Source organism: Nansenia antarctica (assembly GCF_963989245.1).
Source record: "Nansenia antarctica genome assembly, chromosome: 20".
NCBI classification, from domain to species: domain Eukaryota; kingdom Metazoa; phylum Chordata; class Actinopteri; order Argentiniformes; family Microstomatidae; genus Nansenia; species Nansenia antarctica.
The window spans coordinates 9,752,468-9,770,100 of NC_137693.1; the positions used below are offsets into that span (position 1 = coordinate 9,752,468).

The following is a 17,633-nucleotide window of genomic DNA, read 5'->3' on the forward strand; positions in this document are numbered from 1 at the left end:
GTCAATAAAAGCGCAGACCGCATGATCGAGATGTTCTTCTTTATTTAACTTCAGGGAGTAACAACACTGTCCAGTACACCGAGTTCTGTTTCCAACACCAAAAGTGGAAGACTACCTCTCCTTGTAAAACGCATTCATTCTGTTTTGTCCAAAGCTTTGTATTAAGAGGGTTGAAGAGTGCGCAGGACAGGTTACCTTCCCCTTTATTTAGGAACAGTTGACAGGTTTGCCTTAATTCTGCCTTAAACAGGTGGGTTTAAGAATACAAGACCATTGGTAAAATAATATTTTTGCTATATGTAACAAAAGACATAATTCACAACAAATGCACAGACATAGACAAGTGAGACGAAACATTGAATTTACGCGACAGTTTTAATGCCTCTCTCCCTCTGAGAGTCACTGCTGCATGACGTGTAGGACAACTAAACCACCACCATCATCATCATTCTATAATATAATTATATCTTAATTAGACAGACACTTCTCTTCTTTATGGAGGGATAGAATGAGAAAAACTGTCCAGTGTTATGAGGAATAGTTCACGTTGGCCAAGGAATGTTGTGACCGAGTAGGGTACCAGTGATTTGACATGCAACAACAGCGGCACCGTGTGGACAGTCAACTGAACTGCATGATTACCAAAAACAAACAATGCCTGTGTGTGTTTCACTCATCTTATTTTCCATTATCCCGCATTGAGGGGGGGGAAAAAAAGACAAATAATTTAAAGCGTTTATATGATTGTAGTTACATCAAAATGCAAAAGACCATAACAGAAAGATGTTCTAACAGCTATACGTTTCCCTTTCAACATGATTCTTTTCTTGTTAATCTTCCTTTGTGTTTTTTTCCAAATATGGCCCTGTATTCCAAAATATTTTATCTTAAGTGGTCCTTTAAGTGTCAGAGATCAACCGTAGCACGGTTTGACCATCTGCCGCCTCACCTCAACCATAATTAGCACATCTATAGGGAAAACACCAGGTTGTGAGGGGTAGCTATTCAATAAAATATTTGGAGGTTTGGGGGTATTGTGTTCCATGACTTCCTGACTATGCCTCAAACTCCAGGCCCAGGCCGAGCTTGTGGCCTCCGGCGTTGATGTTCTTGCCGTCCAGCAGAGCAGAGAGGGTCAGCTTGATGCCTGGGCACACAGGGAGACAAGGAGAGGACTCAGTAAACACACTGGGACTGTGCTGTGTGTGGAGTGTGGTCTGATACAAACAAAACAGGGGGGTATTCCATCAACGTCTCAAAAGGAAAACCCAGGCTTATTTTTTTTAATGACAAGTTTCACAAGACTTATCAAAATAAGTCTGGGTTTTTCCTTCATCGACGCTGATGGAACACAGATTTTTCAGAGGTTTCAGAAGTTATGTCTGGAGAGCTCACCTGGCTTCAGTGTCTGAGTGTATCCCAGGCCCACTAGGCTGGAGTTATTTACTTTGGCCTGTTGGAGGAAAACACACAGAAATTAGTTCACGAGAAATACTCAAATCTAATAGTTTAATGACAATGTGTTCAAATAAAACAATGTGTTCTGGAGCATCACTACAAGCTCTAAAGGTTTCCAGAAGAAGAGATTAAGCTGAGGGGAGGCTGGTGGAGGTAGATCTATTAGGTAGAAATCGGTGCCTGGGTGGTATAGCTCTCTAAGCTACATGCCATATCATCGCAGGGTCCCCGATTCGATTCCGTCCATCGAACTATCCTGCATGTCATCCCTCCTCTCTCTCTCTCACCCATCCTTCCTGTCACTCTCTACTGTCTATATCCCCAATAAAGCAGAAATGGCATAAAAACATGTTTAAAGGGGCGCTTAGGTGGCGTAGCGGGTTGAGCGTCGACCATGTAACCGCAGGGTTCCCGGTTCGATTCCGGCTGCGGACATGTCCTGCATGTCATCCCTTCTCTCTCTCTCTCTCACCCATCCTTCCTGTCAAAATCTCTACTGTCTCTTATCGACACAAAAAAAGAAAAATATGAGTGATTACTTAATTAATATAAGTGATTAATTAATCTAACGAGCAGGACGTCTAAGAGGATTAAGAGTCAAGTCTGAAGACTGACCGGCCTCAACCAAAACAAACGGTCGAGGGAGGCGTCACGTCCTGCGCTCTAACCTGATAAACCCCATCACCATTGGAGACAGACAGAAATTACACAGGAGGGCTAGACAGACAGACAGACAGACAGAAAGACTGCCCTCAGAAAAAGAACTAGGGAGTAGGAGGCCTCACCGAGAAGGCGGCGTCTGCGTCGATCTGGTACTTGGCGGCGATGCCGAAGCGGGTGTTGCTGTTGCCGGCGGTCCAGGCCAGGTTCACCGCCGTCTCCAGCTGCTCGTTCACCTTCTGGTAGATGGAGCCGCCGAACTCTGTGCCGTCGTTCCTGTCACAGGACACAACACGTCTGTTATAGACACGACGACAAGGGTGTGTGTATGATAGAGAGAGAGAGAGAGAAAGATATATATATATAGAGAGATAGATAGATAGATAGACAGATAGATAGATAGATAGATAGATAGATAGATAGATAGATAGATAGATAGATGGACAAGGGTGTCTGTATGATAGAGACAGAGAGTGCGTGTGATAGAGAGAAAGATATATATATATATAGAGATAGATAGAGAGATAGAGAGATAGAGAGATAGATAGAGAGATAGATAGATAGATAAAGAGAGATAGAGATAGATAGAGAGATAGAGAGACAGAGAGATGATGTGCAGGCATGTGTTCATTATGCATTATATGTGTTAATTATGTATTGACAATGTCCCTATCCATCCCAATGACATATCCGCCTAGCATACATACAGTGCATCCTTCTTACGCATCATCATTATCTGGCCTGGCACAGTATATGAATTCAATTGTGTTGCTATTGTATTGTGTTGTATTACGCAACAGGATCTATGCTACAGTAAAGGATTGTATTGTGCAACACTAAACTATTGTGTTTTCTAAGAGAGAGAGAGGTTTGTGAGTAAGAATCCCATCATATGGTATACTGTAACCTCCCCTGTCCCAGTACGACAACAATAAACAGTGTACTGTTCCCAATGCTGGGGTCATGACCCCGTTCACTCCTTATAGCCTATCCTGCCTGTACCTGTATTCCATACAGTATCTTGCTCCACTGCGTCTCAGGTAGTAGAGCATGGCGGCACTAACAATACTTAAGTTGTGGGTTCGATTCCCGCTGGGACTATTGAGACACTGAAAAATGTATGTATGCACCTCACTGCAATGTAAGTCGCTTTTGGATAAAAGGGTCAGCTAAATGGCATAGAAGGATGGATAGATAGATAGATAGATAGATGGATGGATGGATAGATGGATAGATAGATAGATAGATAGATAGATGGATAGATGGATAGATGGGTAGATGGGTAGATGGATAGATGGATAGATGGGTAGATGGGTAGATGGGTAGATGGGTAGATGGATAGATAGATAGGTACTTTATTGATTTCCCAGAGGGGAAATTGATTAATTAATCTAACGAGCAGGATGTCTACGAGGATTAAGAGTCAAGTCTGAAGACTGACCGGCCTCAACCAAAACAAACGGTCGAAGGAGGCGGCATGTCCTGCGCTCTAACCTGATAAACCCCATCACCATGGAGACAGACAGAAAATACACAGGAGGGCTAGACAGACAGACAGACAGACAGACAGAAAGACTAAAGAGGGACCAGAGACCCAGAGTGTCAAACAAAAGGTCAGCTCTCAGCACTAGACACTAACACCTCACTGACTGCTAGTTCCCATGGCTCAACTGTACAGGCCTAGACACTAACACTTAACATAGCTCAGCCCTACAGCCCTAGACACTAACCCCTCGCTGACTGTAGGATCAACATCCTGGATTACCAATGGTCAACATGACCTATGGAGACCCACTCAAGCTGGAACAGGTGCAGCAGAGCAACGTAAACCCACGCCACACGGACAGCCTAGACTGACGGTAAACGACGTTGGCGGTAAATTGCTTTCCCTAATCAGATTAACGGCCGTCTTCATGAACTCTAACTTCCTTAGCAAACTCCTTGCGTGTGAAAACCTACATGGCAATAAATCTGTTTCTGATTTCTGATTTCTGATTCTTACACGTTGGTGTGGAGCTGGAACTCTTCCGTCTTGTATCCCACGGCGAAGTTGCTCTGGGTGACCCGGTTCTTACCGGCCTCGAAGGTCATCTGGTACCCGGCCAGCCAGCCCTCGTAGCCCACCACGCCGGCGGCGTGCACGGCCGTACCGTTGATGTCGTAGTCCACGTCCACGCCCAGGTTGATGTGCTCGCGCTTGTAGGCCGACTTCACCTTGCCGCTCTTCTTCCTGGAAGGAGGGAGAGGAGAGACCGTGAGGATGGCGGAGGGGAGGGGAGAACTACGGTCGGCCATGTTGGAAACAAGTTTAAAAGTTGCTTCTTTCCCTCCTTCTCTCCGTATAGTGTAAATAAGTATAGAAGTTCACATAATAGATACATTCTCAGATGTCTACCGATCCCCCTATGTTTATTTATATCCCCCCCCCCCCCCTATTTATGTCTATTTATGTCTCATTCTTGTTTTTTTAAATTATCTTAGGACTGTGTTTGTTTGTTAGCACCTAGGGTTTGCATTTACATTTGGTTGTACCGGTTACGGTTACAATGACAATAAAGATCATTCCTTCCCTCCTTCCTTGAGATCATAACTGACCAGTCGTGACTGGAGGGGTCAAAGTAAGCTTTTCATGTCTTTGGTTTCACCGTCCAATTTCATTTGGATCCGAGACCGACGGGGAAGGAAGGAGGGAAGGAGGGATGCGTTGCTAATGGCGACATCATGGTGACAGACAGCATGACTAAACTACTGTTACTAATTACATTCATCCCACCCCCGATACAGTTCAATCATGTATTGTGTGGTGTCATTAATGTCAATCAATTATAACTGGCGATAGATTATGTCCGAGCCGCGCTGATTGAACGTCTGATTGTTTGAATAATCGCTCCTCACCAAGTGTTATGATATGAATATTATTAATAATTACCCAGTGTTTGGCGAGAAGGAGGAGTCGAACGTAAGTTTAAGTCCCTTGGTCAACTGAAGACGGATAAAGAGAGAGAGAGAGGGAGAGAGAGAACGAGGGAGAGGGAGAGGGAAAGAGAAAGATAATAAAGCTGGATGCATAATCAAAAGGACGCATAATCAACTGACTTCATAGAAGGACTCCACCGTTCCCAGAGAGGCTGGACTGGTACATGTGTACCAACATAGAAATAGGAGAAACAGATTTCACACAGAATTAGAACTCAGAGCAGAAATAAGAGTATGTAGCGTGTTTCTGTGAGGACGGACGGACAGACGGAGGGACGGACCTTGTCCTCCAGAGTGATCTCTGTCCCCAGGGTGTTGTCCGTGTTCCACTTCTCTGTGAAGGTCAGGCCGTGCTCCGCACACTTGTACTTGGTCTCCAGGGCCCCCGCCACCTTGCTGGTCTCCGTGTTGGCAGAGCCTGTGCTGGTGAACTCCTGGGGTCCAAGGGAGGGGGAGGGGGGTCAGACAGAGGTCAAAAGGTCAAAAGTGAAATACTGTACGATCGTGGTATCAGTTTGAGGATAAAATGGACTGACTTATAGAGCGCCTTATTCCAAAGTGCTTCTTTACAATGGCCTCTCATTCACCCGTTCACACACATTCACACACACATTCACACTGTGCACCAATGGCGGCAAGCTACCATGCAAGGCGCCGACCCGCTCATTGGGAGCAATTTGGGGTTCAGTGTCTTGCCCAAGGACAGCTTGAGCTGTGTGGCCAGCTGGGGTTCGAACCGCAGATCTGCCGACCTTGCGATCATTAGACGGCGGCTCTACCTCCTTCGCCACAGCCACCCCAGGATCACATGGTCGTTTTGAAAATTACCACAAATAACTGTGGTTTTGGATGTAAAGCACGTATGATTAATGATCTTCCCCAAAAATATGATAGTACTCTTCTCCTTTGCAATAAGAGAAACAGGTCTTTAAAAAGTTCTCTGCCAGATAGCTAGAGGACACAGTATCCTGAAAGAGGAAACTCAGACCAGAAGGACAGATAATAGAGCTACAGTACCAGTCTATAGTACCTCAGAGCATAATAATAATAATAATATCTTAATAATAACGTTTTATTTGTATAGCACGTTTCCTGCAAACGTTGCAGCTCAACATGCTCCAATCATTATTAAAAAGATGGGTTTTTAGTCTTGACTTGAACATATTTGCTGAGGTTGCATCCCTAATGTAAACTGGCAGTGCATTCCACAATTTGGGTGCATAAAATCAGAATGCAGCCTCACCAAATCTCTTCTTTTGTACATGAGGTACACAGAGAAAACCAGCGCCAGAAGACAGTCTACCTACAATCATCCTTCATTGCTCTGGTCAATGCCTATCTTCTGTCGTAAATTGAAGACCCGTCTCTTCAGGCTACACCTGCTAGGACCTCTTCATCCCCTCTACAGTTTCTCTAATGAAAATACATTTTAAAAAGTCATTAGCATTATGACTGCCAATGGCCCCTGGCCCTAGCATAGATTACTTTTTATCTTGCGATGACTGATGGATAGATGATTCACTTACTTAAGACACATTTATTTGTTGTAAGTCGCTTTGGATAAAGGCGTCTGCTAAATGCCAAAAATGTAAGTGTAACGACAACTCACCAGTCCATTCTCTGACTTTGTTTTCAAGTCCAGCTTGATGAGACCAAAGCCTGGAAGATAGAAGAAATATTAAATTTAAAAATGTGTTCAAAAATAAATAATAATAATAATAATAAATAAAAAAGATAAAATCGTGCAGAAATGACTGACTGGTTGATGCTCCATTCATTTGACATGGTTATTGAAACCCCCTTTTCACTAAACATGCAGTCTCTAGGATTATTCTACCACTAATCACATCAGCACACTGTTCAATAAGTCCCTTTCCTAGAAACACCAGTCTATGGCCCTTCCATAACGACGAGTGGATACTGTAGTATTGATTTGATGTTGAGTCCATGAGAGCACATAACTCCTGTCAGGCACGCTTCAGAGAGCTCCTGTGGGGGGTGTGGTCAAATGTTATATGAACGTTGCAGATAGAAACTTCATTCATAGAACTGACCTGATTCTCTACCCTACGAGTTTCCGACACAGGATATTTCTATCTGAGCATTCCACAACGTTGTGCCCGAGTGAACATAGGCCATTAACATTGACATTTTGGGCATTTAGCAGACGCCCTGAGCCCTGAATCCACCCTCGCCCAGGGTGGGGCTCCGATGACTAACCCTCAGTGCTATTCAAGGACGACTGCTACTATAAATTCTGCAGCTCCTACAACTGCTACTATTTATGCTACAGTACTACTACTTATGCTGCAACTTCTACTACTATTAATACTACTACTACTACTACTACTACTACTACTACTACTACTACTACGACTACTACTACCACCTAAGTAATAAGGTAATCGCTCCACTCCGCAATCTTATAGGCTTAAGCTATACCTATGTAATCCTTGCAGATCTACTAGAGCAGCTACGGAGTAGGGGGTAGGGGGTAAGTAGCAGAGAGTAGGGGGTAGGGAGCAGAGAGTAGGGGGTAGGGAGCAGAGAGTAGGGGGTAGAGAGCAGAGAGTAGGGGGCAGGGAGCAGAGAGTAGTGGGTAGGGAGCAGAGGGTAGGGGGTAGGGAGCAGAGAGTAGGGGGCAGGGAGCAGAGAGTAGGGGGTAGGGAGCAGAGAGTAGGGGGCAGGGAGCAGAGAGTAGGGGGTAGGGAGCAGAGAGTAGGGGGTAGGGGGCAGAGAGTAGTGGGTAGGGAGCAGAGGGTAGGGGGTAGGGAGCAGAGGGTAGGGGTAGGGCGCAGAGGGTAGGGGGTAGGGAGCAGAGAGTAGGGGGTAGGGGGTAGGTAGCAGAGAGTAGAGGGTAGGGGGTAGGGGGTAGGGAGCAGAGAGTAGGGGGTAGGGAGCAGAGAGTAGGGGGTAGGTAGCAGAGAGTAGAGGGTAGGGAGTAGGGAGCAGAGAGTAGGGGGTAGGGAGCAGAGAGTAGGGGGTAGGGAGCAGAGAGTAGGGGGTAGGGAGCAGAGAGTAGGGGGTAGGGAGCAGAGAGTAGGGGGTAGGGAGCAGAGAGTAGGGGGTAGGTAGCAGAGAGTAGGGAGTAGGGGGTAGGGAGCAGAGAGTAGGGGGTAGGTTGCAGAGAGTAGGGAGTAGGGAGCAGAGAGTAGGGGGTAGGGAGTAGGGAGCAGAGAGTAGGGGGTAGGGAGCAGAGAGTAGGGGGTAGGGAGTACTGGGTAGGGGCTGATTTGTAATTCAGCAGCTGTTGAAATGGTGAGAGTTCTGCTCAGCGCTCACCGTATCCCTTGGTGAAGACATCCTTGGCGGACTTGCCAAGGTCAACGTAGGTCGGAGGAACGGCCATTATCTGTAAGAGAGCACAGACAGAGCCTTGCATCAGACCTCTGGAGGGGGAGACAGCAATGACATACAGGGGGAAATAAGTATTCAACACATCAACACACTTTTTGGAATTCAACATATTTCCATTTGTTAGATCACACATTGTAGCTATTCACATGAAATTTAGACAAGACATTGGTATTCACTCAATATAACTACAAAGCTAAATAAATTGTAACACTCCGATCCATAAAAAAGTACAATAAAGGGGAATGATTGTGGATGGCAGCGGACAGATTCTTCTCAAGAATTTCCCAGTACATGGCTCCATTCATCTTCCCTTCGATAATTTGGATTCAACCAGTACCATGTGAAGAGAAACAGCCACATACCATGATGCTTCTACCTCACCATGCTACTACCTCTACCATTTCTACTCCAAACATGGTGCGCCATACTGCTTCCAGGTCTCTCTGGAGCGCTGCTCGAGTGGTCCTTGGCTCTTGGGCTAATATTCGGACTAACTTTCTGACTGCCTGGTCAGAAATCTTGCTCAACAATCTTGTTGCGAAGGTCTTGGGAGATATTTTTGCCTCTAGCCATCATGAAATGTTTATTTTAGGAAAACTTTGGGAGGGAGGGAGGGGAAGGGAAGGGAAGGGAAGGGCTAGGGTGGGCTGGGGAAGGAAGGGCTAGGGTGGGCTGGGGAGCAGAGTGGAGGCGCGGTGCTGGAGGAGGGGGGAGGTGTGGGATGGGAGGGGTGGAGGAGGGGGGAGGGGTGGAGGTCATTGATGGATGAGGTGGCTGGGTAGGGGGAGGACGTGCGCGGCGCTCTGCACATGTCTGACCGACTACAGCAGAGAGGATGGCCTAACCCCCCTCTCTCTGACTCATCAGAAACACAGTGATGTACAGCTTGCCTGGCTAGGAGGTTTCACAACGCCAGCTGAACCTGATATACGGGACAGACAGACGCACCGAAAGCCCAAAGCGAACACTGAAGTCAAAGGATCAAATTGAGGATTAGGATAGATGCGGTTTTAGCATTACCTAGTTGTCCCAATCTCCTCTTAAGGGAACACGGTAGGGAGAGTCAGGGCAGGGATAGACAGCCAGCCGAGGTGAGCAACATGGAAAGAATGTTGAAAAGAAGCTAGAAGCTACCGTGCTATGGTCTGCACTTCACACACACACGTGTCCAAAACCCAACATGTTGCAATGCAGACGTAACGCCAGTGTAACGCGCGTGTGCATTTTAAAACAGGACGACACGTCGGAGATAGGACAGAGAATGTCAGAGGAGGATTATGCAGTGGTAGGCCTACACGTGAAATAATCTATACAATTCAAGTCCCCCCGAGAGAAAACCCCTTGCCCCGCCCCTACTCTCAGAGAACAGGCCTCAGAGATGTCATCACTTCCTTTTCGTTGAACAATAACTCGTCCACTCCACTGAGGGTTCATGAACAGGACTGGTTTTGAGACTCCCATTGTTACCCAACAACACTCTTGTTTCACAACACTTTGACATTGTGCTGTGCCAGCCTTCCCAAGCCCACAAACTGAAGGATGGTCTGCTCTCCCCATGGGCCAACCAGACACTCTCAAAGGGCCACTGGGAGAGGGAAAGGAAATATAGTACGTTTCTCTAGTTCTCTCTCTCTCTCCCCCTCTCTCTCTCCCCCTCCTCCTCTCTCTCCCTCCCTCCCTCTCTCTCCCTCCCTCTCTCCCTCCCTCTCCCTCCCCCTCTCTCTCTCTCTCCCTCCCCCTCTCTCTCCCTCTCTCTCTCTCTCTCCCCCTCTCTCTCTCCCTCCCCCTCTCTCCCCCTCCTCCTCTCTCTCCCTCCCTCCCTCTCTCTCCCTCCCTCTCCCTCTCTCTCCCTCCCCCTCTCCCTCTCTCTCCCTCTCTCTCTCCCCCTCCTCCTCTCTCTCCCTCCCTCTCTCTCCCTCCCTCTCCCTCTCCCTCCCTCTCCCTCCCTCTCCCTCTCTCTCCCTCTCTCTCCCTCCCTCCCTCTCCCTCCCTCTCCCTCTCTCCCTCCCCCTCTCTCTCTCTCCCTTCCCCTCTCTCTCCCTCCCTCTCTCTCTCCCTCCCCCTCTCTCTCCCTCTCTCTCTCTCTCCCTCCCTCCCTCCCTCTCTCTCTCCCCCTCTCTCTCTCTCCCTCCCCCTCTCTCTCTCTCCCTCCCCCTCTCTCTCTCTCCCTCCCCCTCTCTCTCCCTCTCTCTCTCTCCCTCCCTCTCTCTCTCCCCCCCTCTCCCCTGCTGTCACACAGGGAACAGTAGCGAACCCCTTCGAGGCTGAGGAGCATTTGGTGACAAGCAGCAATGTCAGAGGCCAGGGGCCTCGAGGAATGTACCCTAGCTAGCTCGCATCTAGGGTCATGGACACTACAGGCATACAATGTCCTCCCCCTTGTCCCACCGGAAGATAGTAGTCTCCCAATCCTCCTCCTTCCACTCCACAGTGAAAGCAAAAAACGGAGGTCCCTAAAAAGCTGAACTGAATAGAAATATTAAAGGGATCATTTAATCATGGTGATGGAAGGTAAGGTTCCGTTTTCTGGCAGAGAGAGATAGGCCTCTATAAGCCTACGGTAGAGGGCATCCCATGCCATGGTACAGTCAACAGTGATCAATAATCATCTGCACTTCTCGCGTCAAAGTGCAGTCGTGCAGAATATAAAACACTTTGGGTTTTTTGGCCAGAGCAGCGTGTAACTTCAGTGGGTTATTCTGACATAGCTACAAGGTTACACTGTACTGTACTGCGCCTGTCAACCTGATGGGTTTCCCCTCCAGAGCATGGGTAGAAATTGTACGCCGATGTCTCTCTGATGAGCACTGGTCTTAAAACTACCGACCAGCAACCGGTGATCGGTGATCGGTGATGCCCCAACCGGTTACGAAACCGGCAGATCTACCAGCTGTCAAGACTGGAGCATCAGATAGCCAGATAGCCTAGGAAAGCTAAGACAGTGGACAGCCCAGGCGAGAGGGGAACCACTTGCATGCAACACCCAGTCAAGTTTATTATCAAATGCATGGGCATGCAAGCGCTGCATCTCTAGTTAATCTCATGTCATTCTGAATAATCGCTGACCACATTGCACAAATCACCGGCCCGCGCACGAAGGCATGAAGGCATTTGAGGCCTTGCAAGCTCGCTCGCGCAGGCTGGGCAGGCTGACTGCATTGCTGCATGCCCGCGGATGAGCATCAGTGATCCCCCACGTCCAGAGCCTCTCTAAGCCTGCCCCCTCCAGTAACTGATAGCGCCATCTCGATTTTCTTAAGATCAATGTCCATGTAGATGTTGCAACCGTGATATTAGAATCATGCATGTGTAAAAGTGGAGACAGTATTAAATTTCCACCCTACCTCTCTGTCAGTGCTTTCCAGTCCTGCTTGGGAAAGATCCTGTCAACTGGTACAAAGGGAGGGGTGAGAGGAGGGGCTGCCCAGGGCGTCAGATACGCATGTGAGAGATCACGTAAAGCGTGTGGAAAGAGGAGCCACGCCTCTTGTATTAACTCCGGTACGCATGCGCAGTTTGCCAATCCCGCATATCGCACCCCTTACGCTGTTTAACACCCGACCGGGGATCAGCTTTTCCCATTTGCCCACATATCTCAACCATTATGGGCTTAGCTGCCAAACCGTCCCTGAGCCGACAGTGATCGCAGGAGTGTCGCATCATCAGGGTGACAACAGGATGCGCCTGTGTGACATTGAGCGTTCATCATAGGCGACCTCTGTGGACGTTAGAATTATAAGGTTCTATCTCCATTTTTGTCAAAATTGAGTTTTTTACATAATCTGATCCATTAGGTGTTTATTAATGCCTGTGTGGTGTTATTTTTAAAATGTTGCATTTCTTTTGTTAGTAATTGATCAAATACAAAGGTTCCATCTCACAAAACATAATGGAATGTAAAAACGTTGACGCTCAATATCTCTGAACTGCCCTAAACGGAGATAGAACCTTGTAATTCTAAACTCACGAAATGCTTGATATTTTACCAAAATAGATGGTACACAAACAGCTTGTAAACAGGAAAAACATTGGCATCCCTTCCAAGAAAACAATTAAGTAAATTATCTCAACTAACAACACGGATTTAGAGCTCACTTATATGACTTATACGTTTTTTGTGATGAGGTGATATGGATTAGATGACATAACAGAGAAATCTAAAGTGTTTCAACTTCAGGGTTTAGATTGAAATACAGTGTAAGTGCAGTGCCTCAATGGGTAAATTAAGACAATTCAGACTTTTTGAATGAAGAGGTTGGTGCTGTATGCCAAAGCCATCAAAATAAACATAATCCTCAAAGTCATCAAGGTGACCTGTTGAGATGCCTGCCTCTGTCCAAGCCTGTAGGCTACTGAAGTAGAAAGGCAAAGCACAATTCGAAAGCTACTCAATTTTGTCAGTTGTGTGTTTCCTTGGTCAATGCATAAATATGGCTACTGAAACGACCAAGACAGTGTTATGGGTTATATTATGAGAACATTTTCATTTAATACTTGGAAGGGATTCACATAAAAACCTAATGATGTTTAATGGTTTCTGTTTTTATTTTTCTTCAGTGTCTTTTTCACCTTGTGTCTCCACAGCTGACTCCCCCATCTTCAACCCTGACATCCTAACGTCTTCACCTCCAGTCCCCCCAACAGCGTTTGCTTTCGTTTCTTCTTTGAACATTTATATCCCATGATTACAATAGAAATATCATGCACAGTAGCACTAGTCGATAGCCGTTATGGGTGAATGGTTTGTAGGTACTTTAAAGAAACTAGGTAGGTAGTTTAACTGCTTCAAATATCAACACAACTCAGAATCTTTTGCACAGAAAAAGTGTATTCGTTCATTCTCAGGGTTTGATTTGATATGATTTATGAGGATCCCCATTAGCTGAGCATCAGCAAAAGCATCAGCAGCTACTCTTCCTGGAGTCCACACATGACATATACAAGCAATCATCATAAATCATCATGTTGTCAGTAACTTCTTCGGCGTATGGGTTGTTGTTTTCCTCTCCACTCCACCAGGCTCGGGGCCGAGGGGCTACCCTTTTACCACCCCGAGACCTGGTTTTCAGTAACTGAAGATGAAGGTGAAGTCGTCATCAGAGGCAGCAAGCTCCAGCAGCCTTTCTAGCTCTTCCTCCTCCTCCACAATGGTGAGAGCAGGCTCCAGCAGCCTTGCTAGCTCTTCATCCTCCTCCTCCTCCTCCTCAAAGGCCGTGAGAGCAGTCAGCTTGGTCTCAGAGACGGCTTTCTCCACAGATGTGTCAGCGGCAGTGGTGGTCAGATCATCAGAGTCGTCATACATATCAGGGACGCCAGGAAGTTGCCATTCAACCTGGGGATTACCCACGCTCGGCACCAGGGACGTCTGGGAGAGGCAGGCCTGTCGGGAGAGAGAGAAAAGGAGAGTAAAGTTGCGGTCAGAGGGGCTGGGTTCAGGGTCAGGGGTCAGGGGTCGTCAGGGGTTAGGGACTTACCGGGGCAGAATGACACAGAAGATAATCTGGCTTTAGGAGAATCTCCACTGGAGTCGTGACCATTGTAGGGCTGCTGGTTTTTGCCTGTCAGAGATAGTAACAACGGCCATGAGAACACACTAATATACAGTAAACTTGGAGAGATGTTTGACACGTAATAGTAGAGATTATGATTGTCTGACAATTACAGTTACAGTTCCTTGTTCAGTGTCCTCATCCAAGTGTTCTTTTGGTGGCGGTGTGCAGGGTTCAGGATTTTTAATAGGAGTTTTTAATAACTCTCGTTCCTGAATTCCTGAATTCTTGTCATGGCCTCTGGAGTGATGCCTTCGGTCAGTACCTGTGAAAGATATTCAAAAAAAATAGGCGTTTTAATTAAGCTTTGATTTCTATGTGGTATTAACAATACCATCATAGCTCTTGAATGAATGAACGAATGAATGAATGAATGAATGAATGGTCTTTATTGTCATTGATATAGTACAGGTACCATACAACGACATTTGTGAGGGGGGGCTCCCCTGGTGCTAGGAAAATAAAAAATAAAAAAAAGAAGGGAAAAGAGCTGGTTTACATAAATAAAGGCTATGTACACTACAAGGTCCATCATAGCTCGTACCGTTATTAGAGGTGGTGGAGTCGTTATCAGAGCTGCTCCCATCCATGGAGTGGGCAGACTTCTTCTGGCATCTTCCTCCACAGCATGTTAACAATGACAGCAGCTGAAAAAATGCCACTGTTGAAGAGGTGGTCTTCTTTTTCCTGGGCTTGCTGGTCTTAGGTGTGAGTTTCTCCTTAGGGGAGACCCTCGGGTCACTTTGTGATTGACCCATGATTGACCAAAATACTGATAAATTAGTCAAAATACAAGAGTTAAATTAGATCACACTGTCGTAAGTAAGAGTATGTGGACTCAACCAGAGCTTGTGTGAAGTGACCTGTCTGGTACGGAACCGTGACATAAGTAGGACTATTGCATTTTGCATCACAAGGTGTCATTATGACATCATCAGGTTTGTCTTGCCCTAATACAATGGTTAAATAAATTACTTGGTTAACTTGTGATACACATCGCTGTTTTAAGACATACATTTTCCCTTGACTTGAGAATATGACTCGAGGACGTTAGGGCGTCTGAGTGAGAGCTGCACGCTAACGTTAGTTATCTGAGGTAGCTAGCTACTTAGCTAACTTACCAGAGAATCCAATTGCTAGAGAAATTGCTCTCCCAATCTTTCTTTTTTTTTATCATGTCTTTGTATAATTCATAGCTGTGGCTTTGAATAAATGTGATCAGTTTTTCGTCATCCATGTTGGCTGTAACGTTACCGGTAAATTAACGTACAGCAGGGTAAATATTAAAGTTGGGGTTGCCAGATGTCCCGTTTCCAGTGGACAGTCTATACAACGTGTGTACGGTTTGGCTGGTGAAATCAAGAGTTCTTGGTGCAACAGTTGTACACGAATACCGCTAGTATTAAGTTATTTAACATGATGGCACACATATGTGAATAAAATATGTATTTTTAAAAGTATTATCATTGTAGTTATTTGTATTTTGTTATATGCAGCCAAAAAGGCTATCGTAAATATTTGAGCAAGTAACGTTACTTAGTTTACTCAAACATCTTGTGGTATTCTGTAGTAAGAAAGTAGTTAGGAAAGAATGAGACCGGGAGACACGCAGCTGCTGTTCACTTCGCAGTTCGCACGTTTATTCAACTCCCTTCTTCACATCCGTCAGTGCATACATCACTTCCGTCACTGCATACATCACTAGCCTACTAGCGCCCACTGGCGGTATAAACAGGACACAACATTTCCCCCTTTCTTAAAGGAATTACAGTACTCCAAGAATGCAATATTCTGTAGACTGGTGTCAGTACAATTGAAATAAAATGAAAACTAAGGAAATGAAAATGAATGAATCAGCAGAATGAATAACAACAATAAACAGTTTATGACAGTGAAACATGAAATGAACATTCACTTTTGTCATTGCATTGTAGGACCTTTTTGTACTAAGTTAGAACCGTGTTCTATCCTACCCTTTTTGTACGTTCTCTACGGCACAAAGTCTACCAGCCACCTAGGTGGGTTTCTGACTCTAAGGTTCCTTCTTGGACCTGGTTCATTAAACACATTCTCTGTCTCGGGCACCATGAACTCCTCTAGCTCAATCTCCTTTTCACCACTGGTGCCAGACAGAGCATCCTTGGGGAAGCGTGTAAGCTTGGATGCATTCCATTTTCGACCATCACTGAGCAGGTATGTATTCTGTCCTGCTTTACTAACTACTGTCAGCGGTTCTGTGAATCTTGATGATCCCTTTTTCACATGCTCCGGTCTGCGGACACGTACGGTGTCATTCACTTGGAACATGGGCACTTTCGCTCCCCTCATTCTGTCTGTGTACTCCTTACTCTTCTGTTGCTTGCGTCTCACTGTCTCCTGCACTTTCTCATGTGACTTAATTTGTTGTGAGACAGGGAGGACATTTAGTTTTGTACGCATCTTTCTGTTCCTCAGCAACTCAAAGGGAGTAGCTCCTGTAGTAGCATGCGGCGTAGCGCGATAGTTCAGTAAGAACTCTGTTACTGCATGTTTCCATGGCTTGTGCATTCTCTCAGCCGTCTGAATACACTCTTTGAGAACTCGATTAAATCTCTCAATAGCCCCGTTGGCTCTTGGATAATAAACACTGGAACGCAGGTGCTTTATCTCTCTCTCTCCCAGAAAGCTTGCAAAAGCATGGGAGGTAAACTGACATCCGTTGTCAGAGACCAGGAAGGAAGGGTTACCTTCACGACTAAACACTGTAGTCAAGAAGCTAATAACCGCCTCTGTAGTTACAGTAGAGACAAACGCCACCTCTGGCCACTTACTGTAATAGTCTGTGAGTGTAATAGCATAACGGCAGTCCCATGTCGCACAGTCAAAGGGACCAACAATGTCAATGGCCACCTTCTCCCATGGTCCACCTGGCAATTCCACTGGGGTAAGTGGTGCAGGCGCAGTTTTGGCTGTTTTGTCATTGTATTGACAGGGTACACATGAGCCTACTAATGTCTGGACACATCTGTCCATTTGCGGCCACCAATATAGCTCTCGTAGTCTCTGTTTAGTACGCACTATTCCCTGATGCGCTTCATGAGCTAAATTTACCACTTTAGACCGTAGTGTAGTAGGAACCACCACACGGTCGGGGCCTCTCATGACAAGTAGTTCATCCACAGCCAGTTCATCTCTCACTCTAAAATATGGAGCAAGTTCCTTTGTCACATTCTTACTGTATTTTGGCCAACCTTTCTGTATCTGCTGTCTCAGTTGAGTCAGTTCAGGACAGGCCTCACAGGCAGCAGTGAACTCGGTCACAGATATGGCATGTGAGGAACCTGTGAACACAGTAGCCACCATGTCTGGCTCCTCCTCCACCTCTCCTGTCGAAGGCAGAGGGAGTCTGGACAAGCAGTCAGCAGTCACATTACGTTTCCCTGGATGGTAAGTGACATCATAAGTAAAGCATAGTAGACGTGCAGACCATCTCGCTATTCTCAGACCTGCGCGACCCGTACCCCTGGAAGTGAGTAGGGTTGTCAACGCTTGGTGGTCTGTGCGTAGGACAAAACGATGTCCCCACAGGTAGGTTCTCCACCTTTCCACCGCCCAAACGCATGCCAGCGCCTCACGCTCGACGGTAGAGTACTT

The 17,633-nt window shown here is 46.3% G+C and overlaps 1 protein-coding gene across 1 annotated transcript; it reads right to left on the reverse strand.

The window, feature by feature from the left end:
• Window positions 1–33: 33 nt before the first annotated feature.
• On the reverse strand, window positions 34–11,801 carry vdac1 (voltage-dependent anion channel 1). The gene is made up of 9 exons (XM_080549839.1): window positions 11,796–11,801; window positions 8,377–8,483; window positions 6,704–6,753; window positions 5,376–5,528; window positions 5,048–5,100; window positions 4,121–4,348; window positions 2,244–2,394; window positions 1,396–1,453; window positions 34–1,147 (listed from the first exon to the last, which is right to left on the reverse strand). The coding sequence occupies exons 2-9, from the start codon at window positions 8,474–8,476 to the stop codon at window positions 1,056–1,058; spliced, it is 885 nt and encodes a 294-aa protein (XP_080405965.1). The 5' UTR covers window positions 8,477–8,483; window positions 11,796–11,801; the 3' UTR covers window positions 34–1,055.
• Between the last annotated feature and the right edge of the window lie 5,832 nt (window positions 11,802–17,633).